We start from the raw sequence: 25205 nt of genomic DNA on the forward strand, positions 1-25205 counted from the left end.
ATTTATCAGAAGCATCAGTAGAAGCATAAGTCACAAATAGTGGGACATCCTCAAGTTAATAATCCTACTATTGACAATAAAGAAATATCCAAAGCATACTAAAAACTAACTTTCTTGGTGATGATTCTTGAAGTTAATACCACTAGCTGAGGGAATTCTCCCAGGAACTACAGAAAGTTGTTGTTTCGATTGTTTTACCCCGTCTTGACAAGGTCTTGGTGTACCACATGCAGACAGACACATTTGTTGAATATTGCATCTCAGCAACCAAGCTACATACAGCTAACACAAGTGTCAGCATCTTTGCTAAAAAACAATGCTCTACTTACTGATGGCTAATTAACTCAAACTACCATTCCCTGACTCAGATGTCAATGTTTTCCAACTTTGAAGTCAGAAAACCCATTTCTCAGAACTGCTGCCCACTCTGTAATGCCATCTTTAGTGTCATTTTTTTTAGTGGATAGTAAAAGCAGTTCTTGTAGAGTGCAATGAAAACTGTCATTATTTAACCCTCTGTGTTGTCCCTTGAGTTATGTATTTGCCAGCACATTAACAAGACAACCATAGAACGTAATAGAGCAGACTGCTAAAAAGGCAACATGATATTACAAGTACATGAAGCATAAGCTGTAATTTCATAATCACCAGCTTAAATGCTTCCAGGTTCAGTGACAGCTCAGCACACACAAGCTAATTTCAAAGGAAAGATTTTATGAAACTTCTCAAATTATTAAACATAAATCAATGAAGTAAAACTTACCGGAGTATCAGTGGCACCTGATCGGGGTCATTAAATCACTCATTATTCAATTACAAAAATCTAAGCCTTTCTTCATGTGGTAAACTTCTTATTTTAGGATTTTACATTATAGGAAAAAATACCACATGTGCTTGGTAATTATTGAATCTATGCCATTCTAAAGTTCTTGTATATGCAGTGGAATGGTTACATAATGAAATTTCAACATAAGCAAATTAAATGGAAGAGAAGGAAAAACATTTACTTACTTTCTCTGTAGTTACAGTAAGAGATGGAACCAAGGATGGTGAGGACTCCGACTGTTTCTTATACTTTTGCTTGTGTTTATCCTTCTCTTTGTATTTCTAGAAGTTATATAAGAGAATATAACCTAAGTTTGGCTTCATCTTTAGCATAACGCACTTTATGTAGCATCAAGTATTATTTAGAGAGATGGAAATAATGTCCTGTCCTATTTTAATGGAAACAACATTAATGTTTTGAAATTTTTGTAATACAACCTTATAAAAGCAACTTTAGTATTTATATTTGCTTTCAAAATACACAAACTGAAATTCTTCAATTATAGCCAGCATTTATGAATACACTGTTGTTAATATTATCCATCTTCCCAATAATCAATTAATCAACAAAAGCAACTGGATTAAAAACAGAGTTCAGGTGTCATAATTACTATAATGTACACCATAAAATAGGATTTCAGTTGTTCAAAACCTAATAGAGATTTGTTGAGGGAGTTTTAGGTCAAGAAGCCTGTTTTTGTTTTCTTTTTGGGGTTTGGTTTTTCTTCGGTTGTTGGTTTTTTTGAGGGGAGATTGTTTAGGTCTTTTTAGACCTGGGAAATACAAATTTGAAAGAAATGAAAAAAATATGGAAAGGAGGAATTCAAATGCACTGCACAGTCTTCTCAATAATTTCTTAAATATAACAGTCCCAGAAGTGCTACCCATACCACCAGAAAAGCATCTATGGCAAGACTGCCATGCTATCCATCAAATCTGTTGATCCAAAAGCCCTTCTTCAGTGCTAATTACCCAGATTACGATATCACCAGTGTACATGTTTGGATAAACTTCAGTAACAATTTCACTGAATGCCAAACAAGCCTCAAGAAGGAAGCTATGAAATGGAAATCTAAGTCATTGCCTGAATTTTTTTAGCTTTCATCATTTTACTAGGAAATTCAAATCACCCTCAAATTTTCTAATGTGTAATTTTGGAGACAAGAGGTAGTAACTTTAATATGCTTTAAACTTCACAACACTATCAGTAAACAATAGGAAATGTTTAAATGAACATGTTTTACAATCTTGTCTGTTGGCTTCCTATTTCCAGTGTTAAGTTAGTCTGAAACACAAAGAAACACAGAATTCTGATCAAATGAACAGTCAGAGGGACTTCATATTATATTCTCTAACGTACCAAAATCACTTTGATAATAGTCTCAACAGAAAAGTATGTGTCAAGGACAGAGAGATACAAAAATTGAGGAGAGGGGCCATAAACAGCTAAGAACCTGGAAACAATATGTTTTAAGCCACGTCAAATTCTTCTTCAAGATCCAAAACATCAACACTAAGTTTTCCAGGACAGCTTACCAAGGTTAAAGCTTACCACTCAAAGCCACTGGAGGGGTACCCCACCCAAAGGCCTTCTGCAGACAAAGATCTCATCCACAGGATGTCTGCTGTCCTTAACTCTACAATTCTCTCCTTCTTTTAGGTTATACCTCCTCTAACAATCTCTTTTTTCTTTTTCTTTTTCTTTTTTCTTCCTAAGGAAAGTTCAGAAGTCCTACTTCTGAATGTGAATTGACTCCAGATGCAAATAACATCAAAGAATTGGAGGACATTTCCCTGCAGGAAAACCTTTGAAAGGCATGCTCAGGTTTTACACCAATAAGAATAAAAATTTCAGCAACAACCTGCTGAGATAAAGAGACTGAGCTCCCACAAAGCAATTCCTTGCAGACCCACCCTCTTCTCACCATAAAGATTCATACAAAGATTCATACATATTGTGAAATATCCACTTTTGGATCCAGAAAAGGAATAACAGAGGGACATTAATTTATACAGTATTTAACAAATATGACAGCTTTCAATCAAGTCTGTGTCAAAGGACACCTAAATTATCCATCTTCCCTACTGCCAGAAAAAGAACAAACACTTAACCCTTCATGGACAACTCACTGCAACACAGCAGCAGCTCACTAAGATAAACATCCATCCAGAAAGCCAAATGAAAACCCACCATCCTAGGGAGGGTAATGGTATCAAATGTCTGACCTCTTATGAGCTTTACTGTAAGGAAAAAACGGCAAAAATTACTCTTAACAAGGACTGAAAATAACACTGCTAGCAAGTGGAAGCTAAGGGAGCCCTGAGGGCAAACAGAACCCATATATCCCGTTTATATACTCAGGCTTAAAATTTTTTTTTAATTATTGGCATGACTTAAGATGTTCCAAACACCTGTATTTTAAGATAGCTGCAAATCCAACAAATGCAATACTATATTCTGTAAAAACAGGATTTAGCAGAAGAAACATTCCAAGGAAGGATGTTTTTAAAAATACAGGGCCAACTACAAAACTGACAAAGGAAACTTCAACCTTGGTTCACAAATAAGGAAGCTCAACAGATCAGATTCAGGCAGCTCCTAGAAACCTTTCTTACTGTAAGAAAAATATGGTGCAATTGCCATGCAGCTAGTGGGCAAGCAGTTGTAACATTATTCATCCCAGAACTAATCCCAGAACTTGAAGAGCTCGGATTTATAACATAGCTAAATAGTGATGCAAAGTACATTGAGTTCTATCTCATGATTAATCAGAGACCTTTATTCATCACTAAGGATAGTGTTTTTTACTTTTGTTTCTTATCTAAAAAATTAGGTAGCACCTTCTTAATTCCAATAACCACATGCTGTAAGATGAGAAAATACAGGGGGGTTGTGGAAAGGGGAAAAAAGCACATTCTGATGGCTTCTATTTCTTCCACAATGATTCAAGCTGCAAAATAATTACATATTATTTCACAAATACAGTTTGGTTCCAACTCTTCAGTTTTTTAGCTCCTTTACATGTTGGATTACAATATCAGCACTTGCTCATTCATTTTCTTTAACATTACTTTCAGAGGAAACATTTATTAGACTACTAAATGAAAATATCATCACATTAAAATATCAAATTAAGAATACATGTATAATTTTATCTTAGCTCTGATCTGTTCCAACAGAGTAAGTGTTATCAAATCTGTCTTTTCACAGTTTGGACCTCAGTGTCTGGAAAGACTGAATAATGCAATGGAATGATAACTTTTTCAGTACAGATGGAATGAACGAGTACAGCTCTTCTCTAACAGCGTCATTAATTCATTACATTTCCACATGGAAGTATCACTTATCTTGTTGATCTTGTTTACACTTATTTGCAACCCATTTTTTTTATCTCAGGAATGCAGTGCCTACTCCAAAGAACTTTCCATAGTACTTCATTTCATTAAACTACATTCTGAAGTTTGGCATTCACCAGTTCACTGTTGAAAAGGAACCTTCCCAACTCCTGTCTCACCTTTCCCACACTGCTTACCTTGTCACACCTTCTGTGTGCCAATTCAAACCGATGCAACAGTCAATTCAAACAGCAGCAACACAAAACAAAGTGGATAGTTTTCTGCTAGTTTAGTGAGCTAGGTTAGTTCAGTGAGGGAGCATGATAGATCAACAGTAACAGGGACAAGCGGCAGACACAGAATGGAGGAGCAAAAGCTCACCTGCCCAGAGAAGAGGAGACTAGCTTCTGTTTTGAAAGAATTAAAACACATGCATGCTATCAGCAAGCACCACTGCTTGACCCTTCAGGCAAAACTGCTTGGGCTATCCTAGAAGTACTGTATTCTTATCGCCTTCTCCATTTCAAAAATCATAACCCCTCCCAAAACCTTTGGTGTTCCCTAATTTTCAAACCTTAACTTTTTCAAATCTATTTTCCTTAGTGCTTTCTCTAAGCAAAACCATCTTAATGTCTAAATTCTGAATTTCTCAGCAAGTGCTTTTGACTCCCTCATTAAAGTCCAATGTATCACAATGTTCTATTAGCACAGAATACTCAGATTGGTGCTTTTGTCATTTATGGATTTTCTGCACTATCTTTCCATCACTGACACTTGTAAATACAGAGCAGTCACAATCACTACATCCTTAACAGAAAACTGCATATAGTTCTTGCTAATACCCAATACCTTGGCCCCTTATTTGTGACTAGTAGCTGTTAGTAATATAACCATAACAATTCCAGAATGAAAGATGCCCATGGTCCATGAAATTCAAATTCAAATCCTAATTTATCTTGTTTTCACAAGAACAGCCCTAGCTCAGGCATTCATTTACCTATCATTTTATATGGTATAAACCACAGAGGGAAAAATTAAATGCAGTTGCAGCATTGCTGCAGTCACAGTAATAAAAGGATATAGGCATGGGGTAGTTTATAGGCAGAGGGTGGAACACTACTGCAAACATTAATCAAATACATATATATTTAGCTCTAAGTATGAAACTTGTTCTTAAATACCCATCCTTGATACAATTACCTCACTTCAAACCAAAAACCTCACTTCAATACAGGGACAATGGTCAGAATTTTAACTGTCAATGGTAAAAACTTCTTAATAGATTATAAGAAGGCCAGCCAAAACAACTCTTAGGTGCAAGAGTAATGCACAACTCTTATTCAGAAGAGGTTACTCTTCTTTCGATACGTAACACTAAAACAGGTTTTTTTCTATTATTTATAGTTTAATATTAATGGTTAGTGATGGATACTAAGTGCTAAACACATGACTAGCACTATATATAACTTCAAAAATGGTGCAAAACTAACTAAATCAAAGCAACTACGTATTGTCCATGCTCACCTTCATTTATTCCTATAAAAAATTGTAGCTATTTAAAACTTTGAAATATGTATTATGTTACATACTATGAAGTGCTCCACTGCACTGGTAAGGTAACTTGAAGATACCCATCAAATATACATCAAGAAATAGGCGAACAGAATGGCAAGCACAATGAATAAATTTCGTTTTACTGGTACAGTAACATTAACATTGGAAATCACCTTTAACTGCACGTGGCGTACCAGCACTCAAAACACTGTGCCCAGTGAAATATATATACATACTTTTTTATAAAGTATCAATATTAATTTCTAGAAACTGTTTCAAAGTCAACATAAAGTACTAATAATCTTGTATTAATCTAGGATCCAAGTAAAAGAAAAAGGATATGCACTTCCTGCTTCTATATCTCTCGAAGTTGTAACTACAGAATTGAAACACAGGAAGATACATTGTTCAAAGAGGAACAAAAATCAAGCTGTAACCTTAATGGCCTATTTTTAATGTTCAAGTTTAATTTAGTTTTTAAATTAAGACAAACAACACTGCATAATTTTCTCAAGCAAGATAAGTTCATGCTTCTTCAAAGATCACTTTACTTTTTATCCCAATTATCCAGTTACTCTCCTCTATCTTACAATGTGGCAGAGTATAAACATTGAGAAGTGACACTGCAACATTCTGAACTCACAGAAAGGTCAAAATCATAATCAGACAAAAAGTATTTTCTTAAAAAAATTTAAAGATATGGATGAAACCAAAATAATATGTAATAATTTTCCTTTTACTAGTAAAAATAAAATTAAAATTAAAACAAGCTTATCTGCTTATACAGTTTTTCCTGACCTCCACAAGAGATCATTTTGCTGTGCCATCTATACCAACTGGTGCCAGTTCAAGTAGATAAAGTGCAGTTGATTATCAGGCTGACACAGAATACAGTAAAAGTTAACGCACAACTTTAGCAGGCAACAAATCAACCAAGATGACACCACCTTTGCTCTTAATCCTGCAGATTTAAAAAATATTTATTACTGGATATAGTCAGACAGAGTAGCTTTCTAATGATTTACAGTCACACCCTTGTCAGTCCTCCCTAATAACTAGACTTTCAATATAATCTGACATTAAGAGATATGTTAAGAAAAAAATTATACTCCCAGTCAGTAAACAAAAACACTATTTGTCAACACCAACAGTAAAAAACTGCAGCATGAAGTCACCTGGTTTTTGAACCTTAGGGAACCTACACAAAAACTCAGTCTTAGGAAACAGGTTCTGCAGTTCATAGATGGATATTAAAGACCATCTACTGAGCTACATATGGTACATACTTACTGACCAGTTTTTAGAGGAATTCTTCTTTCCCTCTGACAGGACAAAATTTGGAAGGAGCCAACAACGATAAGCATCATTAGTATCCATACTACACAATTCTCATTTGAATAACATTTATCTAGCATTACTTCAATACTTAAAATTTACATAATTTCAAAGTGATTGCTAAAGAAGTTTTTTCTAGTTACCTTCCTAATTCTCACAACTTTGCATCATACATCAAGAACTGTTTTGAGTATTAAACAAATACTAAACTTACTAACAAGAACTTAAATTAATAAAAATGCAATGGGATACTGAATTATTGAGATGGATCTGGAGCTTCTTCCCTAAAAAGTTACACAAAAACCCAAATGTCCAAATAATGTTATTAAGTTTATGAAATGAGACAATTAACAGAGGAATAACGTAATTAGAATTGTCTCTGCAACACTCTTTACACAGTACTATAAATTGACTCTTTGGGATTAAAATCACAAATCCTTTTTTTAAGAGAAAAAAGGGAATCTTTGCTTATGCAGCTGATTGGTAACCCAGAGAACCACAGCCTTCTCCTACTTTTGCCACAGAATCTTATGTGATAAATGGCAGGTCAATTTTATCTTTTCATAGTCAGTAATTCAGATACTGAGGAATGCATAATGAACACTCAATATGACTGTTTAGGACTTGATTTGTAACTGCTGACACAGAGCATTAAAATACATTTAAAAGCCTCAAGTATCTTTCTCCCAAATGAAATTCATAGTCCTGACATATGAATGTAGGCTCCTTCACATCGGACTGGGAAAGTTCTGGCAGTTCAGGATGCAGTTCACAAACCAACACACAGCGAGCCTATGGAAACTTTCAGTGAGTAGAGATGTGTTTTCAATTTTCCCTTCCCACAGGCCTAACTGCCAAACTCATGGCTACAGAGGAACACATTGAATGTCACACACGTCCTCAAACTCTTTTTAGATTGTTCAAGTTTCTCCCCTCAAAATCAAGACAATGTATAACATTTCTTTAACAATAAGACAAGCAGCAAGAAGATGCCCAGATTGAATTTGCTTTAGCCAAGAGCACAGTGTTTAAAACACTTGCCCTGGCTCCTGCATTTTAGGTTCTCCTCAGACTGACAGCCTCCAACTTCTATAATAGTGCCCTGCGGCTCCTCATCACCATTTTGGTTTTTTGCCTCTTCAGTCACCACTTCTTACACATTTGCAGTCTTCAGTCACAAGCACATTTTTGTTTATTTTGCATCATACGAGCTGTAATAGCAAGGAATTTTACATTTCCCCAGAAAAGGAATTTGTGTAATTCAGATGCTACATAGTAGTTACCTATTATGTAGCAAATTCACATTTTCCAGAAGTCATAAACACATAATGCTAGTAAGGTTGTCTAATTTTCATGTAAGTGGCCAGTCCCAGATGTATTTAGTTCCTTCTTTAGTCCCTTCCAAAGATAAAGTTGCCAGGAATATTAGCAAAGCCAAGTATTCTCCCACAGCCTCCTGGTGGCCAAGGTTTTTCCCCAAAAACCCCGAGGTAAATACCTGAGCCCTGAAAAAAGGAATATTGTAACAGTATATCAAGCAACATACTACCAATTCTACTTTGAGGCAAACAGCTTCATTTCTGAACATTTCTAAACAACATAAATGCCATAAAAATTAACAGTACCCAGTGCAGCAGTAATCAGAATATAACTAAGCTATTTATACTGTCAATTCAAATGCCTCATTAAAATTAAACCATATCAAAGGTCTGTGGTGTGTTTTTGTGGGTTTTTTTAATTATTATACCCTTATATATTTGCCATCAATTTTGTCAGCACAGTGCCCAGAAGAGACTGAATAGATATTATGAAGAAAATTACATGCTTTCAACTCAGTGTGTGTTTACAAAAACAATAGCTACTCATATCAACATTTTCAGACCAACCTTCAAAATAATATTATTGCAAAATAATATTTTACATGTAAATTGATAGCTTCTGAGGTCTGAGCAATAAATATTGTTCGAATCGCCAACTCATACAGCTTCTGCTTGGCAAAAGGGGAAGCTTTAAAGATGCTTAAAGATTAGGTTATCCAAATTTCCAAATAACAAAGATGAAAGATAAAGCAGAAACTAGAGTGCTTACTGGGGGAGAATGGGACACCACTGTCTCTGGGAAGATACACATTCGTATTTACTGCAGTATGACAACAATCTAGATTCCAAGTGGATTTAAAGATGAAAATAAGGAAAAGTCATCTTAAAAATGACCCTGCTTCTCCAAGATACACTCTGCATTTGATATACTGCATCAAATAAGACATCACATGCAGATGCTAATCAGCTTTACCAAGAGAATGAGCATCCATACAGCGCATGCTGTTCATTGACTGAAGGTTAGTATTTTGCAAAGCACAAGTCGCTCTTTAACTGTAGAACACATAAGATTAAAAACATCAAACAGAAAGTCTTTAGCCACAAAATGTTATTTGACTAACAGCTATAAGAAAGAGCAACTTTTTCATCATTTGGTGGTTTTAACTAGATCAGTGTTTTCTTAGTATACAACATACAAAGCAAATTAAACATGGCAAGTGAATATGCTGTAACATGCTCTGAGAATCTCTGAATGTCAAATAATAGGTTAGTGCTTCAAACTGCATTGCTTCACTTGGGATTACAGATCATGAGAACTTCTCGATTACCATGTTTCCGTTCATGAAAGGTCAAATCAACTTTAATATCCTCTTTATAGCAAACTTCAAGCCACAGAAAAAGGCCAGGTATCACAAAGGCAAGGCACCACAGTAACTACTTCTAGAAGATCCACATCAAAACAATTCCAGAGCAGGGAGAAGACAAGCAGCCAGCAGCAAAAACAGCTGATAGATTAGCTGAACACACTCTGTTCACAAGGCTCTCCAAATACTTCCTGAAGATTTTACAGGTATTACAACCCAGAGCCTGAAGCATCTCCAGTAAAATAAAAATAAAAAATAATTTTTAAAAGCCATAAAACAAACATGTAAAACCTACAACAGGTTTTTTGAACTGCCCAGTTTTGTCAATTTAACTAAAAATCTATCCACATATTTTGACTAAACATGGCCTGAAATAAAACAATGAGGAAAAACTAAGCCAACTAAGAAAAACATTGGCAAATACTGGTAAAGTTTAACCTTGCAGGTAATTCTGTAGTCTGTAATTCAAGATTGTTTTCTACTAATGTGCTAGAAAGAAAAAAAATCTGCCCAAATCCCATACTTTAATTACTTTATTCATAAATGTAGATTGAGGTACAAACACATGACAACACACACTCTCTGCTGCATTACCAGATGAAGATGGAACTATTCACCTACACCATTAACCAGCTCTAAAGACACTTTTTAGAAGATTATCAAAGAACAATGGAGATCATCATCCATCCAAAGTGGAAGTGAGCTTAAAAACCAAATCCAATATTAAGGGACTAAGGGTCTGATGACTGACATTTGTTACTCTGCTTTTCATCAGTATAAATATAGCTCCTTCATATAATAATATATTATATTATTATATCATATATATTATAAATAATGTAATAATAATATTATTTGGTCAATATACTCTTTGATTTCAATTTTTATGTAATAGTTTCGAATAACACAAAACTAAGTGTATCCACACCCGCAGAAAAGCCTGTTAGGTTAGTTACGCAGGATGCATACAAGTGAGCAGTTTTGCATGTATTCTTAAGAAGGCTGAGAAAAAACAAAGCTACTGTGCATTATTGTGCCACTCTCTGTTATCACCCCGTGTTGAATTTTATGACAAATTTCCCATAAACAACTTTTAGTCTAGCAGTAATAGAAACATGAACTAATAAACATTGTAAGTTTAAAATTATTTGTTAAAAATACGTAAAGCTAAATTGTTAAAATAATACACCAATAATAGAAATTAGCAGTCAGTTTTGTTCTTTGTACCCTTACAGGGTGAATGACAAGGTATTTTGCCATCATAGTGGGCTTCACCACCAGTACCAGCAAAATGTGTCAACAAGAGACTGTCTGTTCTTTGATGAGGAGAAGAAGACATGACAGTTTGAAACATAAAAAATTAGATGCACCTGCTTATCAGCACACTTGCTAAAACATGTACCCCGGTTTTTCTTTCCTGCCTAGTCACAAAGGCTACACAAAAAAATCTCTAATGGAAAACTAAAGCAAAGGAAGCTGCATGGAAACAGACTTCCCAATGGATATGTTTCAGTGTCTATCCAAAAACTGCTGACAAACAGGACTAGGAAGGTGCATGTACAAATGCACCTGAAAGTGTTTCCTCATTGGAGCCTACCTAGTACCTCTAGTTACCACTTGAGTTATTTATTATTCAGTGCTTCAGGAACAAGATTTCCTTCACACTTTTCAGCAAAAATTAAATTTATCAGAACATGCTACTATTAAGCAGATGTGCCACATAATTAGCAACAACAAATCCACTTACTTTTTTCTCCTTCTCATGATGTTTATCCTGAGAGTGAGAGGAAGAATCACTTAAACTTTGATCATATGACCTATTAGATCCCCGTTTGCTCTTTTTCTAAAAAGAGAAAACATATACGTATGGATAGAGAAAAGGAACCATTTGCATAAATAGAAGTTTAAAGCATTTCAATTGATAAGATGCCCTACTGCTTGAAGAAAAAATGACTTCAGTTACTGAAAAAACTGACAAGTTACTAACACTATAAAATTAACAAGACTGCTCAATGTGTACCAGGAAAAGGCCTACTGTTATATCCACTTTCACATTCACAAATTTGCAAGATATGTTTCCCACAAAGAAATGAGATACGCCACTTTCTGAAGTTTAAAAGATGCTAGAAACATTTTCAAGTTTTCCCAACATAAAACAGAAAAGGTGCTGCCCAAATGAGTATCACCTGAAGCCACAGTGCTAGCACTGCCACATGCTTTAAATGCCTTGTGAGGTGGATGTTTTATGGCTTCATGATTTATTATTCAAGTGTCCTGTCTGCAATATTTTCATTTAAATGGTTTTAAAACTAGGATACAGAATGCTTATGGTCACATATGCATTTACAAGCAGCAGACATAATTGCCTTTATTTCTGTAACATTCTGTAACAACTGAGAGCCTAGTCTGGGACTGCAAATACTTTATGCTAGGCCCCTGTGCAAAATGTGTGCTATTTTACCACAACTGAGATAGCATTATAAAGACACTTAAGGTCAGGGCTTTGCCAAACAAAGTTTTCAGTGGTATGGCAGATATATGCCACCATCTTCAGTAACAAATGCTGAACACCTGTTTACCAGGCATCAACAGACACAATACTCCTAAAAAAAACCTAAACCAATCATTAAATGATCTTGCCAGTTTTTACTGCTCTTACTACTATAGTTTTGTAATGTAAAGCTAAGTAATTGCACATCAAATCTGGGGTTATCTCTTGATCATTAAACTTGCTTTTTAAATAAACATCTATGTTCATAATCATGGCAGCAGAACATTCAAATAATAGTGTACGAACTTGCCTTCCCTGTTACGTAACAGACCATTTTTGTTCTTTTTGTATACTTAGCTCAAGACAATAATAATACTAATAATAAAAATGTTAACTTAGTAAGGGCCCAGAAAGCCCTGACTTATCTCCATTAGGAAGCAAATTCATCAGTGTTCACAAGAGCACAGAGCTAACCTTACCAAGCTTATCTTGCAGAAAGCCAACATGGTCTGTTGGCCCTGTGTTTTTACCTCATTGCAACCTATTCAAAAGTCACATAAGTGTGTGACTTTTTTAGAGTGAAAACAAGCTTAACAATACTTACAGGAGTATCTGAAGTATATTTATTTTAATTTTCATAATTGAATATTAATAAATTAGCAGTTTTTAAACATCAGTAAGTCCTTCTATTCCACACACACACCGAAACAAGTATCTGGAACTGTCAAACTGATAAGAAGCAATAGGAAAGACTCCAGAGGTCTGCTCCAAAACCTACTTAAATAACTTTTAAACTTTTTTGGTTCAGTTCATAATGAGATATTCAAGAAAAAAGTAAAACACTTAAAAAAAAAAATTAAAAAGAATAACAGAAGCAGAAAAAAATTGAGGTATTCTTTATTCTTTAATATACAGGTTAATGAGTAACATTTTCTTGATTATTCCACAAAGGACTGAATTCCTAGAAGCCAGTTCATCTAATAGCAAAAGAAAACATCACAGGAACTTAATGAAAAAACCTGGCATTTTCTGGCAGAGGGGAAAAACCCACTCATCTAGAAGGTAACCACTTGAAAAAACATTTTCGGCTAGTACTTCTGCAACTGTGATTAAGATGTTGTTTTAATGAAATACAATCTAATTCTGAGCAACATGAAAATATTTTCTAGTGTTAACAGCAAATCAGAGTGAAAAAAATAAGTCACTGATATTTATTTACAGAATTTAACAAATACATACCAGTTTACTAAAATGGTATTTACAGTAGCCACAGTATTGGACGTTATCTGCACCATTGCCTTCTTCTTCACAAAGAAGTCCTGCAAACTGTGCACTAAAAATAAACCAAACAACATTCAAGAAAAGCAATTTTATGTACACTGTACCACAATATTGTAACTGATAATGTACAGGTATTTGCATCTGTTTTCCACACAAGTGACTTCTAATGGCATGCAAACAAATAACTGACCTTTATAGCCCAGTGAAAAACACCTAAGGTTTGTACTTTGTTCTGATGCCTTTTCATAGTTGTTAAGCCACTCACACAAGCTTATAGCTTGAATTTCTATATTCATTATGTTGTTAGTCCCACAAATAAACAAACCAGGCAATTTACAATGATTCTTAGTTCAAATTCAATCCAAAAATTGTCCAGTGAAGACCAGCTTTTAACAAAACCATAATGCACATCCAAAGAAGAATTTTTTTGCATATATCCTTCTCTGCTTTGCCAGGAAAATCACATTAAATTAAACCGAAATATTAATAATTAAAAAATCAAACCATATATATTGGTTTAAAAGACTGCAGCATACAGTCTTTTAAAAACAACATGACTTTCAAGTTTCCTTGCCTGGGCTAATTACTACCTACTACTAAATTTTTTTCAAATCAAATTTGCTTTTCACCATTCATAATGGTGATTTATTTTCTTTAGTAACACCACTTAAGACACTGAAAAACCAAATATTCCGTTTACAGAATCACAGAATATTAGGGGTTGGAAGGGACCTCCAAAGATCTTCGAGTCCAACCCGCCTAACAGAGCAGGAACTAAAAAAAAAAAAACAAAACAAAAAAAAAACCCCACACAAACCCACAAAACAAAACCCACCACAAACAATAGGGGAGATCACTCAGAAAGGCATCCAGACAGGTCTTGAAAGTCTCCAGAGAAGAAGACTTCAAAACCTCTCTGGGGAGCCTGTTCCAGTGCTCTCTAACCCTCACAGTAAAGACGTTCTTCCTCATGTTGAGGTGGAACTTCCTGTGCTTGACTTTGAGTCCACTGCCCCTCGTCCTATCACAGAGCACAAGTGAAAAGAGCTTGTCCCTGCCTTCTTAATGCCCAGCCTTCATGTATTTATAGACATTAATTAAATTCCCCCTCAGTCTTCTCTCTAGACTGAAAAGCCCCAGGTCTCTCAGTCTTTCCTCATAAGGCAGGTGTTCCAGTCTCTTAATCATCCTCATAGCCCCCTGTTGGACTCTCTCAAGTAGTTCCCTGTCCCTCTTGAACTGGGGAGCCCAGAACTGGACACAGTACTCCAAGTGAGGTCTCACCAGGGCTGAGTAGAGGGGGAGGAGAACATCCCTCGATCTGCTGGAGACACTCCTCTTAATGCACCCCGAGTTTAATTTGCCAGATAATTGTAATTAGCATAATAATGCAATGTTACAGTCAAAGTTATTCTTGGCAGTATTTAAACGAAAAACCAATATAAAAGGCAGATTAATTTCATTCCTTTTAAAAATCACTTCCCCCTCATTTACACATGAGGTTCTTGGCCAATCCAGAAACATGGCTTCCTAGTTACAGGCACACCTACAGCAGATGCCAAGTATAGAAAACATTTAATAGGATCTCTTTCAGCAAATATCTTTCTAGTCTTGCCATTAAAAAAAGAGATGGACACAAGCTCGTAATTCCTTAGACACTAGTTTTGTTAACCCAAAATGGATGCACCGTACCCTGGATCTCTGTTTTCTGTAGTTTTCACATTTTTCTTCCATTTTTTAAATATTACAGAAGCCTCTCAATACCCTCAGTCACAGTACTCTCTGGCTAGATATCCCTTTATAGTACACACCTTGGGGCTTTTTCAATTAAAAAATTATAAAAATTAGCAAGAGAAATATTTTAACGTTTAGTCTAATTCTTGTGTTCTTTATGGCATTCACTGAAAACGGCATTGGAAGGAACATCATGAAAGGAACTCTTGATGCATCCAAGTGTTTCAAAAAAAAGAGACCTTTTCATCCAAACACTTGGATGTATACATGTTTTCACCTTTGTAAGTAACCTCTTTACATGGTATGCACACTTTGAGGAACACAATACATTTTCAACTTAAAAATAAACTTGACATTGATCACATACAGTGAAAACTTAGATGCTTATGAAAGAGTAAAACTTGCCAGACAATCAAGTATTTAAAAGAAAAAAAAAGTTACCTAGAAATCATCATCCAAACTACATATATCCTTTAAGATCTCCATGAGACATTCAAAGTCACTTGATTACATTGAAGAAAATACATTCAAGTAATTGAAGCAGGTATATGTAAATACCATTCCCATGACTGAGCTGGTCATGAAGAATACTGGGGTATTCATAAAAGAGATGGGTAAATCCAGAGGTTATGTAGCTAGCCAGTTTGTCTAAGTCTGCTATCTATTGCAAAACAGCTTCAGTTGAATTTGAAAAAACAAAAAATGCCTGCAAATTTGGGAGTGGAATTGATTTTGCCTCTTTAACCTGTTGACATGTAGTCTAACCTAAGTATCCAGACTCTTTTAGAAGCCCATGAAGTGAAGCAAGCATCTTCTGAATGCAAGCACACTTAAGTATCTTTAAGTGCAATGAATCAGATGGTGGATAAAGCTGTTTTTCTCCAACATCTATACATGAAACCTCAATTAATAGTTCAGGACAGATGTATACCATTTTGATAAAAAACAGTGAAGTGAATTATCCCTAGATGTTTGGAAATCTGTACCAGAAGGGGCAAGTCTAGTTCATTTCTATATATAGCTCATTCATTTTCCCCATTGATTTACCAACATCAAATCAGTTAGCAGGTAAACAAACAATGTCTTCACATTCTCATATCCTATAAAAGATCATCTAAGAAAAATAACGTAAGACCAAAAAAAACCAGAAAATCCCACTAAACCTTATTCACAGGAGCACACAGCATTTAATAGAACCCAAGGGAGTATTATCAGACAGCTTTTGCAGCTTACAGCAATGTCCATGCTGCCACTGACATATTGTTAGTAAATTCTATTATAATACAGTTAGATATTTCTACACAAACCACTTTACTGTATTTCTTTAGTCATAAATATACTAAATAAAGAGTGTTTTCATTACATTGTGTGCATTAATTCTCTCTGGAATATCAGAGATGTTAAGTAATAAAATATACTTACCAAGTTACATGAAAAGCTTGTCGACATCCATGTTTATTACACGTCATACAAGCACCAGTGGCTGCTTTACTTTCTCTGCCTTGTTCATCACAAATATAGCATGTCTATCAAAAAGAAAATATTTAACGTGATAAGAAGCATACAAATAAATTCTGTGTTACAGGTGATTCTAGGGTGAGAACTACTAGATCTTGCAGCTAAGCTTATATAAGAACTTCTTTATAAAAGTCTAATTATGTTTGTTTGCAAAAGGAGATCACATGGTAGACACTTGGCATCTGTGTATTGCTCCACCAGCGCTAAAGCAGTGCAAATACTGACTGACTTAAATTCATTACAAGATGAGATTAAAAAAACTTAAAAAAAAAACTTAAAAAAACCCAAACAAAACCAAACAAACAAAAAAAACCCGAGAAAACACCTGAGTACATTTAAACTGTAACCGACTTACTACAATTGTGCCACAACCTCATGAATGAGTAGAATAAGTAATAAAAAGCACATCAACTATGGGTAGCAGAAAATGCAGTTTAAGAAAAATGGACCAAGATACCACTGAAATAAAGAACAAAAATGACACCATGCAAAACCCGTATTACTTAGAAATATACAGAAATGAGTGAAATTCTGAGATCAGAACAGCCTTTAACAGAGGTACTTGAAACAACATTTAATGTGAGATGCCAACTAACTAAAGCACTTTTTGCTAACATGCAAGACCCTAGGGTAGGTGAGTCATTCTTGCATGTTTTCCACAAGAGTTTTACAAAGTATTAAACCCAGTAGATAATAGATCCTAATATCATACTCTATATCCTAATATTTGAAGGATCTGAAAGGGGATAATCCCACTTAATTCTTTGCTTTGCTCTCTTTGTACATCCAGGTAGTGGACACAGATAACTCAGTTGTTTGGCAAGGTGTGAGACTGGCTGCTATTTAGCTTTCCATACCATGACCATATTTAGTTTTTAAGAACAAACAAGGTCATGATCTATCAACCTCATCTGACTAAGTATATTATAAAGTGTAAGTAACTTCAAAAGTAAGGTGCCTTTCTAAGTAGAGTTCAACGGACTCCATAAAACTCAAGGTCCAGTTACTGTTTTGTTTTTTTCAGAGATTTACCTTAAGAGCTGTAATTTTTTTTTTCCTCACTGAAGCTCAGAAAGAAAAGTGATATAAGCATTCCACTTAGTAAATACATAGGCCCTTTTTTTCAACAGTAACCTACATTTAGGGTCTGTGTTTCAAGACTCCTTAAACCAATTTACATTAAAATAACTGATTTTAACAACCAGCTACATTGCAAACAAGTTTAAACACAACGTGGTGGACTGCCTTCCCATTTTAACAACGTCAATGAACTTCTATCCTTCCTGCAATAATAGTCAAGAGAATTATAAAACCTGTTTCCTAATCTTCCATATGAAACAGGGACAAAGAAGGTTCATCTTCCCTTTCCAATATGGACAGTACATTCTCTCTGAAACTGAGCTTCTCATACTTGTACCTTTTCTTAGACACTCAAACCATTCCATAAACCTGAGAACCTTTCTTTCACAAAGCAGATGACTTTAAAGCATTGCAAATTCATGTAATTACTACACCTCTTCTGAAACCTCTGGAATGTAAAGTGTACAACTGTGTCCCACTACCTACAGCAGCACTGCTCTTCAGAACTCCTAAGGGAAGAGAGTACTTAGATTTCTCCCAAACTAATTAGAAAATAAACAAAACACTGCACAAAGCTCTTGACTCACAAGGAAATGCTACTCAAAAACACAACTATTATCTTAGCTTCTTTAACAGCAAAATATACACTTTGCAAAACTGCCTATATCTTTCTGTCAATATTTTTTCTTCAAAGATTCAAAATGTAAACCTTCTTTGCAAAAGCAAAGCCAGAAGCCAAGATGAGGCAAGAAAAATTTTATAAAACAAGATAGTTTACTCTACTTGTAACAGCCATCCAAGAGCTGTAAGATTCTGTTTACAGAATCAAACCTAGGAGTTTTAAGAGAAATTTCTGATTGTTGCACCAAGTACTGAAATAAGTATATTAGCTGCCTTTACTACTAGGCAGATCAAGAAACTCCAAATGCACTGTTTTTAATCAGCTCTTGAAAGAGATTCCTAAAAGCAGTAATTACTTTCAATTACCACATACTTTCAAATGAACCTGAAGGAGACAAATACAGTTCATATAAACTAAATAGAGATTTTCCATGCATAACCATCCAAGGATTAACAAACATCTATTAAATAGGATAGCAACTACTAGTCCATTTCTTTTTGGAAGAAACTGTGTAAGAAGAGCTTTCCTGTTAGTTAATCCATTAATCAAATCATTCAGTGGATTCATTCTGTAATATGACAGTCTTTATCCCAGAAGCTGGTAAACTTTAAGGAAATAGAAGCCAGACATTTTACATTGACAAGTCTCATGCCCTGGTGTCTCCTGTGTTTCTTTTTGCATTTAAGATTACCACAGTTCGTAATACTGCATATTTTGTAGTGTTCAATACAGAAACAACTACACAGAAAACAACTGTGTAAATTAAGTACTATCTCCTGGCAAAACTCCAATAATGTTTGTCTTTATTTTAAAGACAATAAATTTTCCTTTAGGGCAATGTTCTTTGACCTGTATTTACCCTCAATTGCATATGCTAGCCTTCCATACACATCCAGCCACATAAGCAGAATTATTTAGGACTTCACAGGAAATCAAATCTTTCTTAAAACCATCCTATTCCAACGTGAGCTGACAGACAGAATGAAATTAGCACTAAGCCTCTGTAAAAGGAGACATCACTCTGGTAATTTTTTTCCTGTTACATGCTTTTACAATGTGCAAAAAAAAAAAAAAATTTTAAGTTTGTCATACCTACTTCTCAAAAAAACAGCTTATCTTTCCCATTTCCTCTAAAATTGTTGAAGTCAGAGTCAAATACTTCACAAAGGTTCTGATCTAAAAAATTTATCACTTAAATACAAAGTATACTGAATAGCAGTGAGGGTGGGGAGATGAATTTATTGCAGGCTATCTGAAAAAGGAATTTGTAGTTTTGTTTATTTTGGGGGTATTGCTCAAAACCAGTCTACTTCAGAGCTAGTGGCAGTTTTAGCCACAAACTCAGCACTGGCTGCAGGTGTATCCAAAAAGTCAGAAAATGCCTTTTAAATTCTGTTCTGTTACAATTAGACTGCTGTTGGCAGTGAAGTGGGATTCATTTTGGGAGGTTTGCTGCAGGAACTGCACTATAAGCATTTATTTGGTTCCCCTGAAATCCACAACCAGTATCTCCCTGAACCAAATAGGCCAAAAAAAGGCAGGAAAAAAAGGGTTATTTAAAAAAAAAAAAAAAAAAAAAAAAAAAAAGGGGGGTGGGGAGGGCAAGGGAAGAAATAATGTGCAGGCTAGAGGTGTGATGCCAAACCTTGACATTTTTAATATAGGTTTCATTATGTTTTACAATACACTGTAGTGGCCTGTATAAAAGTAGTTTTAGGCTGACTGTTAAATCAGAAGACTGACAAAAAAAAACAAAACTGGAAACGAAAAGCTAGACACTGTCAGGGACTTCAACTATAAGATCCATATGACACTAGTAATTATTTATCAAGCAAAAAAAATTACATGGTAACTACAGACCAACAAAATGCAAATTGGAATTGTAGTAGAAAAAAAAAATCTATACATTATATATTTGGAAGAATTACAGTTCAAGGAAAAAGCAGCCTCAGTTGTAACAAAAAGAAATTAAAGACTAAAGAATAGATGAACAGTGGAATTTATAGACGTCAGGGTATGTTTTTTTAAAGTTACAAGGATTTACTCATTCAGTATCAATTACCATCAGTGGAAACAGTGCAAGATAAAACAAAATCCAAAGTGTTTCACAACATTTTTGAAGTACATTAGTGAAGAACCACTACCACACCATTATGACTACTTGAGAAAAACTGAGAAAACAGATGTGCTCTTGCCCAGAGTTCAGGAGAGAGAAAAAAATCTCATCTGCCACAGCAAATCTGTACTGCTTTGTGTTTAAGCACAAAAATTGTACTATTTCTGCACTTAATCTCAATGTTGCATGTTCCTGGCAATGCAGAAGGAAGCCAATAGTAAGCAGCCAATACAGCTCAGGTAGTATGTAATGAGAAAGCATGAGAAGAACCTAGAGTTTGACTTATGGCTTTTTGGATACACTTTTTGGATACAAGATGAGCAAAACATACTAACAGCAGTTTTGAGAATGTGAAATGGAGAAAGAAAAGACCAAAGTCTGAAAAAATAAAAAAGCTAGGAAAATGGGGGAGAAGGGGACAAGGGGGTTGGCAATCATGATGGTGCATAAAGTAGAGATATAAACTGAGAAAATAAATAAATAAATAAATAAATGGAAAGTCACAGAGACAATGTGAACAGGACTGGTTTCTCCACAGGAAGAACACCAGAGGTGATACCTGTCTTTGTTTTCTTTCTTTTCTAACACAGGATATTCCTTTAATACCCTAGCGTCCACAAACCCCCATAGAATAAAGTAAAAGAAAGAAACTAGATGTAAAAAGAACAACACAAGAAAAATATGTAATAAATCAACATTCCAACAGTTTGCTGCTTACAGAAGAGACAGCATAAAAATTCAAAGAAAGAAATAGTCAAGTCTAGTGGCAGAGAGAGCATAAGTGAAACAAAGTAGAAATATGTAACTATCAAGACAGAACACTAATACACTTCCATTGCATTGCTTTGCTTGCTTTCTTTTTTTCTTAAAGTCTCACTGCACTTTACAAAACATGTCATTATTTAGGAGCAGTTCTTCTACAAGCAAATAATCCCACTAAAGTGAACATTGTTTACAAAGGCAAAAGTCTGCACACTTTTGCCTTAGCATATTAGCATAGCTTTTCTTCCTAAAAGAAATCCTTATGAACATCATATCAATACTTAAAACAGTAGGACTTTGAGGTAATTAATAATAACATTTCAAATAAGCTGTAATAATATTTTAACCTATGGGAAATATTTCACATTCCTTTGAAAATAAACTGTTATTCAAAGATCACAGTATTTTATTAACAAAACAGTCCATAATCTGCAAAAGAATAGTGAGACATGGCAGATAACCTTTCCGCTTAATTTAATAATGAGCTTTCTTAATTCTTGAATTTATCATAAAGTCATAGCAGAAAACATAAATGCACTGCTGCATAAATTTATGAATTTTTATATAAAAGTGCATTATAAGAAGCGTACTTTTAGATTAGGAAAGCTCACAAGTCTTCAAATACATACATTGGACATAGATAAAATTACATATAATTATACCTTATTATAACGATCATGAGGAACAGACTGCAACACGATAGGTTCCATTGTAGCAACATTTGCAAACTGCACCTCGGGAATGTACAGAGCACAAACCACATGAGCCCAACCTACAAAAAGTTATAATTGTATTTAATTTTAATGTTTTCTAGAAGCTCAAGGACATTTTAATTACAGTACAAAGAACCTTTTACAACACTTTTTTCCACTGACTATTTTAACTGGTTAGAATATTACAGACAGATGTTACTTAAGTCATGTTTCCATTTCATTTTATAGTATCCAAAGTTTAAAAGAGCTGTATTACATTTTAAAGTTTATTTAGTGGAGAATTTATACAAATAATACTCCAGGAAATCAAAATACTAATGATTTATACAAACAGTCGCACACAAACTGAAAACACAGGTTATTTCTTTAAATTTCACGGATTAACACAGTCATCATGTAAAAGTTACACACGTTCCAGCAAAAGGGAAATACCATCTCAAAAAACTAGTATTCATGTAAACATTACCATCATACAAGACTTCCATGTGTACTTTTTATTTAAATGAATTTACTCTAATTTGACTAGACTCCTGTATTCTTTCTACAGGAAGAAATCCCAACACACACATAGACACATACCCTCTATCAGATCTCTCCTTTTCCTTCTTAAAGTGTAGCCAACTCATTTTTCATAGGAATATCAACTCCTGTATCCAGTCCTGTTCTAACTCATTAACTTGAGGTCACCCGTAAATGCTTAATTACTTACCATATTGCACTTTAACAACATTTCAAAAAGTAAACATTCCTAGTCATCTGAGATTTTGTTGGATGGAGACAAGAGGAATCACCATTTCAGAAAGAAAACTGCTAATTTCAGGCTTTATTTCAATACTAAGATCCTGAGAGTTGTTGGTCTGTTTCACTGGAAGACAGCCTGTCATAACTAAATTTAGCAGAAGCTGCTATATAGCTAAACCAAAATATTAATATACTGGCACTAATAATAGAATTATAAGAGTAATATTGCATAATACAGAGCTACTTCACCTGAAAGTGAGTTTTGTGTGGCTCATCATTTAGCACAGATTTTCTTCTTTCCCAAGCAGAAAACTAGTCTTTTGTCACAAGACTTTCAGAACACCTCAAAAATAATTATGCTTTCCTCCTACCCAGGCTTACTTGTATGCAAATATTAAGGACATAAAATTACAGACTCACATAATCAGATAATCTAGCAGATTACTAGGTTAGGTAAACGAAGTAGATTATTGTGCAAATGCATCCAATAATGATAATGCACCAATTCCACCGTAAAATGTATGTGTTCTGTGTAAGTTCCTAGAAAATCCATTATATCTCACTAAGGAAATTATACTTTATTTGTAACTGTATCTCAATCCTAAACCAAATGAATGTATTCTTCTAGCATGGAAAAATCTTTCTTGTTTGAAATATTGGTTTCTTATTAAGGTTGCTCCAGGTTGTAATTTAAGGATACACCTCAACTGCGGGCTCCCACTAAAAGGTAACATTTCAGCCTACTTTTCATTTTTAACTGTACATACCTGGCCCTCTCCCTGTGACATAAGCTTGCCATGTAGCAGGGCAGACAAAATTTTATTTATCTGATAATTAAGCTTGGGGGAGGGGGAAAAGTTTACTTTCCAGTAAGATCAGTAAATAAATTAATGTAACCTAGCCTGAGGTCATATGATTACCATACACAAAACCACCAGTGAAGAAACACCCAGTCACAGGAAAATCACAGTCCACTCCTTTCAGCAAAGGTCAACAGCTGTCCTAGATTTAGATGACATTAAATTGCACCCCTAGTTCCCACAACTACCAGATCTCCTGACTGACCCCAAGACTCAGCTCTGCCTCCCTCTGAAAGGTGAATGCAACAAAGATGTACTTAGGACCGTTATTACTACTACTTGCCAGAGGGTAAGATTAAGTACTATTTTAGACCTTTAGTTAAGTGTTTCTTCACTAAGGCATACCATACACTTTTGTTTTGACCCTGATCTTCCCTTTCTGTAAAGACAATAAAATCTGCAGGAATGAGATCTACCAGTTTACGTTACTGTCTTTTCCTTATCCTAGTAAATACAGTTTTAGAGTTTGCTAAAATTAATAAATTATTATTCACTATATTGCTTGACCCAGTGTTTTCAAAGATGGCTAAAAAAAGTGCTCACACCAACTGCTAGACATAGAATGAAGAGACAATTTCTGGTTAAAATTAATGAATTAATTAATTAATTATTCCTGTGAAGAAAATACTTCACTCTATAGAGTCTACTACAGAATTTCACTAAACTCTCCATTTATCTTTTTTTTTTTTTCCTAAACTGAAGAATTGGTACGTAAGAGAAGTTCACTTTGGACCATAATTCATCAGCAAAACAAACAGGTTGTTTTTGAAGCATTCCACTGGTCCACTAAGTAAGCTAGTAGCTTTAATAATTTTATCTGGCATGCTATGGCATTAATGAGTCTCTTCGCCCTACCTCAAGAAATCTTTTATCCAACAAAAGGAATAAAGTTATAAATACTCACCTAAAGCTCTGATTTTTTTTCCCTAATTCTAAACTATTATTGCTAGCAATATAAATAATAACTACACAATATAAAGTATATGGTAATATGTATGTTTCTTCCAAATGCATATACCTGAACATGTACATATGACATTATACCATCCACATTACTACATTAATACTAAGTAAACTCATCAGAACTGTAAATCTGACAGTGAGAGTTGCTAACTCTAATAATAACAATAGCAATAGGAAAACCTAGCATATGATGTTTTTTATAGACTTGGGAGCTCCCAACACTAACCCAGGGGATGGGAAGAGGGCCTGGACAGCACAAAAAAACACCACTGCATTGTTAGCTGGGCTTTTCCCAAGCAGCTGCATGAAAGAAGTCTTGGTGAAAAGTCACACAAAGAATGCTGTTACACAGCATTCCTGATCATCATCCAGTGGAATCAGATTTCAAAGTAACAACTTGTACAACAAAATCAAGCCTTTTAGGCTTACAGAAAATTGTGGACAAAAATTACTGTAAGAAAACTATTTACAAGGGAGATGTACAATGTTATATACAACTGAACAATTTACTTAAAAGACTGCATACTCAGTATTATGAGAAAATAAAAGAATTCAGATTCCAAAAACTATAATCAGTTCAAACGGTCATGA

The 25205-nt window shown here is 34.7% G+C and overlaps 1 protein-coding gene across 3 annotated transcripts in view; it reads right to left on the reverse strand.

The window, feature by feature from the left end:
- MLLT10 (MLLT10 histone lysine methyltransferase DOT1L cofactor) overlaps window positions 1–25205 on the reverse strand; it is a 118486-nt gene that overhangs the window by 66192 nt on the left and 27089 nt on the right. For all 3 annotated transcript variants that reach the window (XM_051609630.1, XM_051609632.1, XM_051609633.1), the window contains 5 exons: window positions 22000–22109; window positions 16662–16765; window positions 13464–13557; window positions 11481–11576; window positions 1012–1107 (listed from right to left, as the gene is read on the reverse strand). In XM_051609630.1, the coding sequence (XP_051465590.1) occupies window positions 1012–1107; window positions 11481–11576; window positions 13464–13557; window positions 16662–16765; window positions 22000–22109 (500 nt within the window). The remainder of the gene's footprint in view (window positions 1–1011; window positions 1108–11480; window positions 11577–13463; window positions 13558–16661; window positions 16766–21999; window positions 22110–25205) is intronic.

The sequence above is a fragment of the Apus apus genome, chromosome 2, assembly GCF_020740795.1.
Source record: "Apus apus isolate bApuApu2 chromosome 2, bApuApu2.pri.cur, whole genome shotgun sequence".
Taxonomy (NCBI): domain Eukaryota; kingdom Metazoa; phylum Chordata; class Aves; order Apodiformes; family Apodidae; genus Apus; species Apus apus.